This window comes from Lottia gigantea (genome assembly GCF_000327385.1).
Source record: "Lottia gigantea unplaced genomic scaffold LOTGIsca_43, whole genome shotgun sequence".
In the NCBI taxonomy this organism is placed as follows: Eukaryota; Metazoa; Mollusca; class Gastropoda; family Lottiidae; genus Lottia; species Lottia gigantea.
In genome coordinates this window covers 1,555,453-1,569,949 of record NW_008709504.1, presented here as the reverse complement: position 1 = coordinate 1,569,949, position 14,497 = coordinate 1,555,453, and the positions used below count along the sequence as shown (strand labels likewise).

The window sequence follows — 14,497 nt, the reverse complement described above, 5'->3', positions numbered from 1 at the left end:
CCGTGCGCATGCGCATTACAAACTTTCTTACTTCTTATCCGAATTTAATCAAAATTGTATGTGTATAAACCAATTATAAATTCAATGGAAATAACCAATTTTTGTTGTGAGCATGCGCATTACCAATTTTCTTATTTCTTATCCGGATTTCATGAAACTTGGTCTTTATTAATTGACAAACATTCTTCTATTCCTAGTCAATATACTTTAAACTCCAGGCACTTTTGGATATTTGCATTTAGAGATGCAGAAAAGTATTTACATCAATGTAATTGCAATAGACTATCTTCGTATGTACCTGAATGTCGTAACCCGCCCTGCATCAGTACTGTTATTAGAATAGTTACCGAACGCCCTGCTTTATTTTCGTTAATTGAAAAAATATTCTTTTTTTTTTTTTTTATTTTTTTTTTTTTTTTCGAATTCTTGACAGAGCTCACAGACGAAACTGTGCATGGTATGGATATTTTTTAACTATGTCGTATCTATACTCCACGGTCATTAGATTATAAATGTAAAACGGCACAATTTAGAAAAACCGGACATTCGTAGTGGTGGGCCACCATGACTAACTACGGAAAGTACTGGTATGCTTATTTACCGCTCTATTTTCATAGAATTTTCTCCATTGTATTGCATAAACGTAACGTCATACTAGGGCACATTCAATTATGCAAATTTGCTATATTGTTTGCAAGTTATAATAGCAAAGCCTCTCTAGCACTGTACTAAAACGTTTGCTATGAAGTCAATCGATCTGAAATTTATATGGGAAAATATTGTCATGTTGATAAACTCAAATGTGTTTTCAGAAGTTTTGCATCATATCCAGTTTTTGCAAAAATTGCCTTCAAAGTCAGTTTTGCAATTTTTTACCTTTCACAGCGTAGCGTAATATTTCTTAAAATCGATATATCTCTCTCATTTCTTATCCGATTTGCATGTTTTTGGTGTCAATGGAAACTTACGACGTTTGTCAACAATTCTCTGAAAGCGGAATTTTGAATTTTGATTTTGCTTTCTTTTCATTCTTTAATGAAAGTTTTCAAATTTGTTCAATATTTAAGGCTTTTTATCTCGTGACCTTGAGTTTTATATGGCTTAATGTCCTCGTCAATACCTATCCGATGGTATTTTCATTTTTTGTTTCCGACTATATCTTCTGTAGTTATGGGCGTTTGAAAATAGCGAAATTTTCTTTTAAAGAGCTCTAGCAACCATTTTATTAATGTTATAACCATAATTTTTACAGAAACGTAATCCAGTGATATATAACATGCATACCTTACATGCTAATTTAAAACACCATTCAACTTGGTATGTATGTGTATATTCCAATTCAAAATTGATGGATATATCGACTTTGCGTACTGCGCATGCGCATTGCCAACTTTCTTATTTATTATCCGATTTTCATCAAACTTGGTATGTTTGTATAATCTAATTCTAAATTTGATGGAATTATCGAATTTGCGTAGTGCGCATGCGCATTACCAACTTTCTTATTTATTATCCGGATTTCATCAAACTTGGTATGTATGTTTATAATCCAATTCTAAATTTGATGGAAATATTGAATATTTGTTGTGCGCATGCGCATTACCAACTTTCTTATTTATTATCCGATTTTCATCAAACTTGGTATGTTTGTATAATCTAATTCTAAATTTGATGGAATTATCGAATTTGCGTAGTGCGCATGCGCATTACCAACTTTCTTATTTATTATCCGGATTTCACCAAACTTGGTATGTATGTTTATAATCCAATTCTAAATTTGATGGAAATATTGAATATTTGTTGTGCGCATGCGCATTACCAACTTTCTTATTTATTATCCGAGTTTCACCAAACTTGGTATGTATGTGTATAATCCAATTCTAAATTTGATAGAAATGTTGAATTTTTGTTGTGCGCATGCGCATTATCAACTTTCTTATTTCTTATCCGGATTTCATCAAACTTAATCTTTATTAATTGACAAATATTCTTTTATTCCTAGTAAATATACTTTAAACTCCAGGCACTTTTGGATATTTTCATTTAGAGATGCAGAAAGGTATTTACATAAAGTAATTGCAATAGACCATCTTCGTATGTACCTGAATGTCGTAACCCGCCCTGCATCAGTACTGTTATTAGAACAGTTCTAGTATTTTTTTTGTCTACTTCTGGTCACGCTCGCCAGCCAAAACTGCACATGTCACACATTGTCTGACACTATTATTTCTTATACTTTGCGTGTCGCTACTGTTTAAATGTAAAACGACGCATTTTCTTCCAACCGGAAATGACGTATGACGTTAACCATTCATTACGTATTTCGAATTACTGCTCTAATTCTGCATCTATTTAGACCGTAACTTTTGTTTTATTCATTACTTTAAACCAATGACTAAATGATAGCACTTTATAAAATTTCAGATTTTGACTTTTGTCGCTGACTTTTTTTGTTTTAATTTTAGCTTTTTTTTCAACTTCTACAATTTTATTCCAATCGGTTGAAAAATTCAATAGTAGATAAGCATTTTGATTCCTGACAAAAATCTTTTTTCAAAATTTCGATATCACTTCCGGTTTTGACGTCATTCGCCTCTAAACTTGAAATTTCAACTTCTGGAATTTTGTAGGTATTTGAAAAATTCTTTTTGAAATTAGTTAAAATTGTCCCTATAACAATTTTGGAATGAAAAAATTTGAACCGGAAGTAACGTGTTAGACGCCATCTTGATGTGACCAATTTTTGTAAAAATCGATATTAAGCTTCAGGGGTAAATCTGATTTGTGTGATTTTGGTGTCTAAAGAATCTGCAATCGATTGCTAACAAAACTTAGGAAGCCGATTTTTGTATTTTGGATTCGTATTTTTTTTATTTCCGGTTTTATGTTTTCAGTAATTGTCAAAAATATTAAGGCTCATATCTAGTGACCTTGTGACCCAAACAAAAGTTGTTGCCCCTTACGAGATATATCCGTTGATATCCTCACTTTTGTTGTGCATCGTTAACTTCCGGTTCTACAGTCATTGGAAAATCACGATTTTTAACTTTGAAGAGCTCTGTCACGTGACCTAATTAACATACGACAAAAATTCTTATATATTCTTTGAGTGCATGAAATCTCCTTTTTGGTGATATATCACACTTGATATTTTGATCAAAATTGCGCGTTTTAAAAAACGAAAATTTTGTACTGACATCTATAGTAACTGTGCGTAAAATCACGGTGTCTATAATTTACCGACAGTCACCGTTGCCCTAAAAAAATTTAACTACGAATATCTCATGATCTAATGATTGTAAAGACTTGAAATTTTGAACATTATTTAACAATGTACACATCATCACAGACAAATTAAAAATTTTGAAGTGGGCGTGGCACATCCGGTGTGCATTTACTTTTACCTGAAATATTTGCAATTGTCATAACTCGCAAAGTTTGCAATTGTCATCCTAGAAATTTTGCATGAAAGTAGATCACTACTCAGGACAATTTGTGATAAGATTACAGTTGTTTGCGTTCTTTACTTTAAAAAAGGGAACATGTTTAACAATTTTGAAAATTTTCATTTTTGAACTTTAACGTAAATGATTTTGACCTTTGCATGGTCAAAGGACATTGATCGAAGATGACCATTCTTACTTTGATTTGATGTGCAACATATACTTCCGGTTTTACAGACGTCCGAAAACAGCAATTTTCGAAACTTCACAGGCTCATATTACTTTTATTTAACCTTTGTTGACCTTTTGACCTGAAAAAAGGTTGTTGCCCATTACGAGATATATCCGATAATATTTTCACTTTTGTCGTGCTCCGGTTCTACAGCCAATTGAAAATCGCGATTTTAAACTTAAAAAAGGGTCTATCACGTGACCTAATTCATATAAGCGAAAATTTATCTTTTTGTCCTTATTACACGCAATCTATTCTTTCAAATGATATATAACACTTGGTATTTTGATTAAAATTGCGTTTTTTAGAATTTGAAAATTTTTTATTGACTTCTATAGTAACTAGTAATAGTAATTTTAACGGTTTCTATAATCCACCGACAGTCACCGTTGCCTTAAAAAAACTTTTAATTACGAATATCTCACGATCTAATGATTGTAAACACTTGAAATTTTGAACATTATTTGACATTGTTAACATTATTACAGACAACACAAAATTTTTGCAGTGGGCGTGGCAAATCCGGGTTACTTTTACCTTTACCATAAATAATTCAAATTGTTATAACTCGAAAAGTTTGCATTTTTCACCATCGAAATTTTACAAAAAATTAAAGCACTATTTGAGACAATATCTGATAGAGTTACATTTTGTTTGGGCCTTTTACTTTAAAAAAGGGAATAGGTTTTACAATTTATAAAATTTTGATATTTTGACCATTTACATGCATGATCTTGGTCTTTAGAAGGTCAAAGGTTATTGATCTACGATGTCCATTCACACTTTTATCTTTGATGTCCGACATATATTTTCGCTTTTACAAACGTACCAAAACAGCAATTTTCAACACTTTTAAGGCTTATATTCTCTTTTACTTGACCTTTGTTGACCTCTTGGCCGAATCACAAATTATTGTACCTTTCCAAAAATATATTCATTTTTGTTGTGCGAATTGAACTTTTAATTTTACAACTATTTGAAAATTCGACTTTTTACTACCGAATTTTAACACCTTTTAGTACCGAATGGTATCAAATTCATGCGTCTTTTCACTACCGAACGGTAAACGGTTTAAACGATTTTTTCTTCTATTGAACGTTTACATGCTTTTCTTTCCGGTAAGAAATCCCATTGTGACTTTACAATACAACGTGTCACCGATGTATCAGGTTGGTTGCGCGCTGCTTTGGTACCGTGCCACGGCTTTAGTTTTTTTTTATTTACGGGATGGGGCCCTGCCTAATTGTCTTACATTTTACATACTACAATACATAAAAATAAAACATACCTAGACCTTGTGGTCGAGTTTTTCAGTCAGGGCCGTTAGTTTTTTCCATTTTTTCCAAGTTCAGATAAGATATAGATTTTTGAGTAAGTTTTTCAGTCAGAATATAATCATTTAGTACTTTTCTGATGCCTTCAATTGTAGGATTCAACTTTTTGTTTTTGGGTTTTACAATAACAATGATATGTTTAACAGTGGAATTATTTCTTTGCTTCTTTTCCATAAACCCAAAGATCGCAATAGGTTTATCTATAGACACCTTTATATCATAAGTTTTCAGCTATACAAATAATTCTTTTCAAAGGTTTGTGATTATTTGACACTCCCAGAAGATATGGCATATTGCCTCAACTGATTTACAACGATCACAATTAGGCCTATCTTTTATAAATATTTTATGGAGATAAGAGTTTGTATCCTATGAATTATTCGGTATTGCAACCACAGTAAACTGGCATCGTGAGTGCATTCAAACGGTACATTTATTTGTGTCCACTGATTGTTTGTGTGTTATTTATTGGTGTTTTGTTGAGTAAGGGATAGTTTTTACTAGTCTTTCATGTATGGTTTTGGAGTTTTGTTCGCTCTAAGTTAATATTTGGGTAATATATTGAATACCTGGTTGTTGGATTTCTCCTATATGCTTACATTTTGTAATTTTGTGTATGTTTAATTTTAGACCCAAATATTCTGTGAAATGTGGATTTAATCAAAACTTGTCACAAAATTCATTATATGTCAGAAAGTTGCCATGTTGATCTAACAGGTCGTATAAACATCACTTTTTTTTTAATAAAAGATAGTTTTGTTTATAGTTAGAAGTGTATTATGCCAAATTGGTTCAGAGAACAGATTTTCTGTTTTCGGAATTTTGATTTGCAGGTAATAAAGGTCATTAAAAACGTTTTTCCAGAAAGGGTTACACATCTTCTCCCCCAATGTTTTTACATAGTTATCACCAAAACTGTATATTTTATATATTGACAAAGGGCTGATTTCTTCAAGCAGTGATAGTCATGGAGCTTTAGTATTAGATATTTTTTTTCAAGCTCTTCGCAAAAAGCGATAGGTTAGACCTTTTTTAATCCTCCATTTTGGTAGTTTTGGATCAGTTGAGGTCTAGACACGCGATCTTTTTAACTATTCCGTACAAAGTTATGGAGTAGGCTTTCTATTTCCTTTAATATTATAAGATCGGGTGTGGGTATGCTTATCATAGATGAGTTATTTTAGGTATCAGAAGAGTTTTAACAACTGTTACTTTTCCTAGCAGTCAAGTACCGCTTTGACCAAGTATTAATTAAATATTATCATTTAAGTTCTTATTTTTTGAATATGCAACTATCATCTTATAAGTGGGCATGAACTATCTTGCTTGCTCGATTGCTGGTTGTATTAAACGGGACAACAAAGGGTGCTATGCCTACATTAAGATGAATATTTAGTCCTATAGGTCTTGCTGTATTCACTGTCTCAATCCACTGGGCTTCCCTAGATTGACGAAATTTGGTAGTTTCATCTTCGGGCAATTCAATTTCTATACGCTCAATTGGGATTAGGGTGAGATCGTCTATTGATGTTCCTGGATCGGGTACCTTTTATTCGTAGAGTTGCTTAATGAGTTTCTGATATAAAGGGGCATGTTTTGCATCTACTGGACAAACATGGAGCACTTCTTAAACCTGGAGGTACTTCGGCATTAGCTGTTTTTAGATGCTATTTGTGCTAAGGTGGAATTTTTTATGTTTCGTAAAAATCATTTAGAGTACCCACGCTCTTTCAGTTTTGAGAAAACAATCGTACAGGCTTGGTTGAAATCAGAAGATCTTGTACAAATTCGATGAAATCGTAAAACTTGTGACTTAATTATACCAGAAAAGGTATGTTTTGGGTGAATGGAGCTCTTGTGTTGATGAGTATCAGTTTCTTTGAAATACACTTTAATTTCCAGTTTATTTGTTTCTGCTATGGAATCTCCCTTAAAGACTGTGGTATCGAGAAAGTCTATGCTTTTGTTTCTCACGTTTGCGGTTAGTTTGATAAAAGGATGGTGGTTGTTGAGAATTTCAAAGAATTCCCAAAACTGTTCGATAGAATAAGGCCAAACTATAAAAATGTCATCCAAAAAGCGTCCGAAAAAAAATGGGTCAAATGGACAGAGGGGCAACACCTCACGTTCCAACTCTGCCATGAAAAGGTTTGCGTACGAAGGGCGAATCGTTTGCCCATTGCTGTCCCTGAAGTTTGTAAATATGTTTTACCATTAAATGTGAAATCGTTTCAACTAAGACAAATCTCTAAAAGCTGTAGAATTGCATCGTCGGGTCTGTTTGGAGCTAGGTTTCTATTAAAAGCTTTACGAACTGCCGTTAGACCAGTAGTGTTATCGATATTGGTATACATAGAAGAAACGTCGATAGAAATTAAAATAGCATTAGAGGGAACTCGAAGATTTTTTATTTTATTGACAAAATCGGTTGTGACTTTAAGGTAGAAGTAGTAAGAAATGATCAATGTATTCTGACACTGCATATGACTCACTACCACAGTCAGATATAATCGGGCGGCCTTTAGAGATTTTATTCGAGATAAACCACTCCTTGGTTGGATTCTTATGGATTTTAGGCAAAGTGTACAAATGTCTCTCGCGACAATCAGGTTTGGCAGACAGATAGTCATATTGTTTCTGTTTGAGATAACTAGCTTTGACTAAATCGGCAAGAATATTGTTAATCATGTTAGCAGTTTCTTTGAAAATTGGTTTCGGTAAAATGGCATAATGTTTAGGATTATTCAGTTGATTCTCTGCTTCTGAAACGTAATCCTCCCTATTCAGAATGACACAACATGAACCTTTGTCACTCTTTTTAATAACAATGCTATCGTCTTTCTTAAGTACGTTTAACGCTTCACGTTCCACTCGTGTGAGATTAGGCTTTTCGTGTGTTATGGAAAGGTTCACTGTTTGGCTATTCATACTCGCAAATGCTTTTAATATTTCAGGATGGATGGCGGCCTGAGGGGGTGTCCACGTGGATTTAGGAATAAACATTGTTCTAGCACCACGTGGGGGTGATTTCGAAAAAAATATGTGCAATTCAAGTTAGCTATCTTTGGTGTGGGAATAAATTTAAGTCCACGGTCTAAGATTGAATGCTGAAGGGGTGTGAGAGTTTTGCGGCTCAAGTTAACTACAGTTTAGCCTAGCGGTGGCCTCTCAGTATTTTTATCCCCAGTAATTAGTTTAAAGACTTACTCGATGCTTGAAGCTGGTGTATCCAAAACAAATAAATGCTGTTTGCTGTTTCTGGAGACCAATGAAGATTATCAACTGTTTCTAATTCTTCTTCGTAGGAGTTGTTGCGCTGTTGATACTGGACTCCATCATCATGTTGTTGAGAGTGCTGAGGTTCTGTTGTGCTTTCTTCGAGATTTTATTTGAAATGGGTATACATGTGAAGAGGATCTTGGAGTTTGGGAAGGTTTTGTTGGCTGTGGCGATTAATTTCTAGGCTTGGTTAAAGGAGGTCTTTGGTAGCTGATCGCGGTTGTTGAGGCCTACATGAAGAATAATGGTAGTAGGTTTGGGATCATGGTCGTATGATTCCAGGATCGACTGTATGTGATGGATTTGGGCACCGGGGTAAGAATGTATTTCAGTGTCTGAACTGGTTTTGGTAATTCGGTTATATGTTATGTTATAGTCTGATTGGATGAGTAAGTTAGAATTTCGTAAATTACGTAGTGGAATTATTTGAGTTTTGTAAAGATTTGGACTTGGACTAAGAAGAGAGTTGTGTCGTCTGCATACTGCATTATTTTGAATTCCTTATTTCTCAATCTTATACCGTTTATTTCGGTGTCATTTTTTATCAAGTTACTTAAGACCTCTGCGCATAAAATAAATAAGTATGGGGAAAGTGGGTCACCTTGTCGACATCCACTAGAAATAGTGAAAATTCAGATAAAAATTTGTTTTGAAGAATGAAAATTATATAAATAATTGTTGTTTATACGAAACTCTTATTTACGACAATCGCGACTTTAGACCACGTTTTTTCTTGACCGCAAGTTGCTATACACAATTATATACCTGTTTCTCAATTTTTTGTTATGAAAGACTCTTTAACTCGACGAAGTGGAAGGAAAAGGTCAGCGACTAAACGTTTAGAAGAGGCGTCTGATTCAAGCGAATCTGACTCAATTCAATGCGGTCAAGAAAATTTAGGCCCATTATCGGAGCAAGCTGGGAAGCGGAACAGTTTTAGAAAAGCTTCCGTCTGGCTCACAGTTACAGCTCCCTGCGGCACCGAAGAGAAGAATTGATTCCAAGAATTCAACTTCCCATCCATCAATCTCAGATGATCTTAAATCTATTATTAAAGATGTGTGTGCACAAACTGTGAATGAATTAGTGGAGAAAAGACTAGGACCTACTACTGGTATGTTTCACACGGGCCCAACTACTACTTCAAGCAACATTGATAAGAACCCAACAGTAGTCATCAATGCTCCCACGCCCAGTGCTTATGATTGTGTTCCTACTGACGATAGCAGAGCTTCATGTATTGTTGTTCCGGAGGACAGTTCAGTGTTTGCTCATTCCTTACTAAATCCTAGGTTACAGAATGCTACAATTACTCAAGAAACCCAATTTGGTGTTAATCTTTCTACCATTGCAGCTGTTGATTTGGTGTCCCTAGATAATAGAAGTAACATTCTTTCAGGTAAAGATGTTAACCTTAACTCTCTACTTATTCCTAACTACATGCTTCCTTCCAAAAAATGTGAAAGGATGTCTAGAGACCTAACCTTAGATGAAACGGCTCATATTTGGCCGAGTAAATTTTTTGTGTATTATAAATTGGTTTCCGCTAAATGTGCCAGGTTACTCTTACAAAGAAATATTAAAGTGGATTGGTCTCAAGGTGATATTGGATTGCGACAGATTGGATAAGGTCAAATCCCGTGTTAGTGTTTCGTGTTAGTTTTCGGGGAAGGGAGGGTTTGATTCTCCCAAATGTACAGGCCTAGGGTGGAGCAGACACTTAGAAATTAGGATTAAGGGTCTTGATATTGGGTTTTCTTCTGTTCTTATTCTGATCTTCCCCTTCCACACCATCTGAGTCTTCACCACGTGATCCAGGATCCGCCAACCTTTCTTCCTTCTGTGCGTTTTTGGACCAGCAAACCACCCCTCAGTTTCCATCCTAGTCGACGACCATTATATCCGCTACCAAACCGTATTATCACCAAACCAAGGACAAATCATTATGGAAGCTACCTGCTCTAAAGAAATATAATTGGATCATCTAACCTGAATCTTCTGTTCTTATTCTGATCTGAAATTAGAAAAAATAACTCGCCCAATGGGCGAGAAGTATAGTATCTGTTATGTACTGATTGTTGTTAGTTTACTATGAACAATATTATCATTTAAGTTCTTATTTTTTGAATATGCAACTATCATTTTCTGCTTATAGACATGGGGGAATTTCTCTTGAAGGCTCTTATAGTGGGCATGAACTATCTTGCTTGCTCGATTGCTGGTTGTATTAAACGGGACAACAAAGGGTGCTATGCCTACATTATGATGAATATTTAGTCCTATAGGTCTTGCTGTATTCAATGTCTCAATCCAATGGGCCTCCCTAGATTGACGGAATTTGGTAGTTTCATCTTCGGGCAAGTCAATTTCTATACGCTCAATTGGGATTAGGGTGAGAACGTCTATTGAATGGTCGTCGAGGTTGAAATGATTAGAAACAGGCTTGTCTTTCTATAATTTGATGTCTGACCTATGAGCATTAAAGCGAGTTCGTAAATTATTCTTAGTTTATCCTACATATTGTTTGGGGCATTTCTTGCATGAAATTAAATATATTAAATTCGAATGTTCACATGTTAGATCTTCCTGGATCGGGTACCTTTTATTCGTAGAGTTGCTTACAAAATAATGAGTTTCTGATATAAAGGGACATGTATTGCATCTACTGGACAAACATGGAGCACTTCTTAAACCTGGAGGTACTTCGGCATAAAGTCTGTTTTTAGCTGCTATCTGTGCTAAGGTGGAATTTTTTATGTTTCGTAAAAATCGTTTAGAGTACCCACGCTCTTTCAGTTTTGAGAAAACAATCGTACAGGCTTGGTTGAAATCAGAAGATCTTGTACAAATTCGATGAAATCGTAAAACTTGTGACTTAATTATACCAAAAAAGGTATGTTTTGGGTGAAAGGAGCTCTTGTGCAAGAGTTGATGAGTATCAGTTTCTTTGAAATACACTTTAATATCCAGTTTATTTGTTTCTGCTATGGAATCTCCCTTAAAGACTGTGGTATCGGGAAAGTCTATGCTTTTTTCACTCACGTTTGCGGTTAGTTTGATAGAAGGATGGTGGTTGTTTAGAATTTCAAAGAATTCCCAAAACTGTTCGATAGAATAAGTCCAAACCATAAAAATGTCATCCAAAAAGCGTCCGTAAAAAAGTGGGTCAAATGGACAGAGGGGAAACACCTCACGTTCCCACTCTGCCATGAAAAGATTTGCGTACGAAGGGGCGAATCGTTTGCCCATTGCTGTCCCTGAAGTTTGTAAATATGTTTTACCATTAAATGTGAAATCGTTTCGACTAAGACAAATCTCTAAAAGCTGTAGAATTGCATCGTCGGGTCTGTTCGGATCTGGGTTTCTATTAAAAGCTTTACGAACTGCCGTTAAACCAGCAGTGTTATCGATATTGGTATACATAGAAGAAACGTCGATAGAAATTGAGGGAAATAGCATTAGAGGGAACTCGAAGATTTTTTATTTTATTGACAAAATCGGTTGTGTCGATGTTGGCATGCTAGAGGTAGTAAGAAATGATCAATGTATTCTGACACTGCATATGACTCACTACCACAGTCAGATATAATCGGGCGGCCTTTAGGGATTTTATTCGAGAGTGCTGAGGTTCTGTTGTGCTTTCTTCGAGATTTTATTTGAAATGGGTATACATGTGAAGAGGATCTTGGAGTTTGGGAAGGTTTTGTTGGCTTGGTTAAAGGAGGTCTTTGGTATCTGATCACGGTTGTTGAGGCCTACATGAAGAATAATGGTATTAGGTTTGGGATCATGGTCGTATGATTCCAGGATTGACTGTATGTGATGGATTTGGGCACCGGGGTAAGAATGTATTTCGGTGTCTGAACTGGTTTTGGTAATTCGATTCGATCCAATTATTAAGGTAGATTTCTTTAGAGCAGGTAGTTTCCATAATGATTTGTCCTTGGTTTGGTGATAATACGGTTTGGTAGCGGATATAATGGTCGTCGACGGTGTGATTGGTACTGGTTTGGTAGTTGTTAGAATTGTAGCATTGGGAACGGACTGGGATCTGGTTCGAGGAGGGGAAGGTCTGGATACACGTCTCGACTTGGAAGAAAGGTTGGCGGATCCTGGATCACGTGGTGAAGATTCAGATGGTGTGGAAGTGGAAGACGAGTCTGAAAGTGAAAAGAGAAGGGGTGTGCCCTCTCTACGAGAGCGTTTACCTTTGTCTGCTGGACTAGGAGTAGGTAAACTTCGGGCTCGTTTAGGGGTTTGATGATTTGATATAGTATATTAAAGCTTTATTTGAACGTATTTATTATTTCTTAACGCGGTTTATTTGGTGTTAGTCCACAAGACTTGACTTCATACTGTTGTTCCGTGTTAGCCCTGATATAAAAATTATCAACATGATGTAAAGCATAGTATTAACACAATTTCTCTTTAGTGTTAGTGTTAATATCGATGATGCGATTTCAGAGAAGAACACATTATTTGCGGGTGAAAATGACATAATTAGGTAATTTCCTTTGGCAATCGGTTTTACTTTACAGTTTGACATTCGGTACTCAAATTCTAATCGATTCCCATCTGAAATAAGGCTTAAAATGGATTTAGAAATTAATTAACGAAACAAAAACCAGAGTAACCATATCTCTACCAACTGAAATGGACACAACACCGGCACCATCTAGAGCCACCACGCTGCCGAACCAAATCCCTAAACGAGCCCAAAGTTCACCTTCTCCTAGTCCAGCAGACATAGGTAAACGCTCTCGTAGAGAGGGCACTCCCCTTTTCTTTTCACTTTCAGACTCGTCTTCCCCTTCCACACCATCTGAATCTTCACCACGTGATCCAGGATCTGCCAACCTGTCTTCCTTCTGTGCGTTTTTGGACCAGCAAACCTCCCCTCAGTTTCCATCCTAGTCGAGACGTGTATCCAGACCTTCCCCTCCTCGAACCAGATCCCAGTCCGTTCCCATTGCTACAATTCTAACAACTACCAAACCAGTACCAATCACACCGTCGACGACCATTATATCCGCTACCAAACCGTATTATCACCAAACCAAGGACAAATCATTATGGAAGCTACCTGCTCCAAAGAAATATAATTGGATCATCTAACCTGAATCGAATTACCAAAACCAGTTCTTACCCCGGTGCCCAAATCCTTCACATACAGTCAATCCTGGAATCATACGACCATGATCCCAAACCTACTACCATTATTCTTCATGTAGGCCTCAACAACCGCGATCAGCTACCAAAGACCTCCTTTAACCAAGCCCAGAAATTAATCGAACCAGTTGATAATCTTCATTGGTCTCCAAACCAGCAAACATCATTTATTTGTTTTGGATACACCAGTTTCAAGCATCGAGTTAGTCTTTAAACTAATTACTAGGGGGTAAAAATAATGATAGGCCACCGCTAGGCCAAACTGTAGTTAACTTGAGCCGAAAAATTCTCACACCCCTTCAGCATTCAATCTTAGACCGTGGACTTAAATTTATTCCCACACCAAAGATAGCTAATTTGAATTATCTCCGACCATCCATCTTTAAACTAATTACTGGGGAAAAAAATACTGAGAGGCCACCGCTAGGCCAAACTGTAGTTAACTTGAGCCGCAAAATTCTCACACCCCTTCAGCATTCAATCTTAGACCGTGGACTTAAATTTATTCCCACACCAAAGATAGCTAACTTGAATTATCTCCGACCATCCATTGAACGATTTCAACGAAATCTTAGCTGCACATATTTTTTTCGAAACCACCCCCCACGTGGTGCTAGAACAATGTTTATTCCTAAATCCACGTGGACACCCCTCAGGCCGCCATCCATCCTGAAATATTGAAAGCATTTGCGAGTATGAATAGCCAAACAGTGAACCTTTCCATAACACACGAAAAGCCTAATCTCACACGAGTGGAACGTGAAGCGTTAAAACTTACTTAAGAAAGACGATAGCATTGTTATTAAAAAGAGTGACAAAGGTTCATGTTGTGTCATTCTGAATAGGGAGGATTACGTTTCAGAAGCAGAGAATCAACTGAATAATCCTAAACATTATGCCATTTTACCGAAACCAATTTTCAAAGAAACTGCTAACATGATTAATAATATTCTTGCCGATTTAGTCAAAACTGGTTATCTCATTTGTACACTTTGCCTAAAATCCATAAGAATCCAACCAAGGAGTGGTTTATCTCGAAT

At 35.9% G+C, this 14,497-nt stretch overlaps 1 protein-coding gene across 1 annotated transcript in view; it reads left to right on the top strand.

The window, feature by feature from the left end:
- Positions 1–12,267: 12,267 nt before the first annotated feature.
- The window catches only part of LOTGIDRAFT_164117 (hypothetical protein), a gene marked incomplete at both ends in the record, with an annotated part of 3,338 nt that continues 1,108 nt past the window's right edge, over positions 12,268–14,497 (top strand). The window contains one exon of the mRNA XM_009060603.1: positions 12,268–12,520. Within this exon, the coding sequence (XP_009058851.1) occupies positions 12,268–12,520 (253 nt within the window). The remainder of the gene's footprint in view (positions 12,521–14,497) is intronic.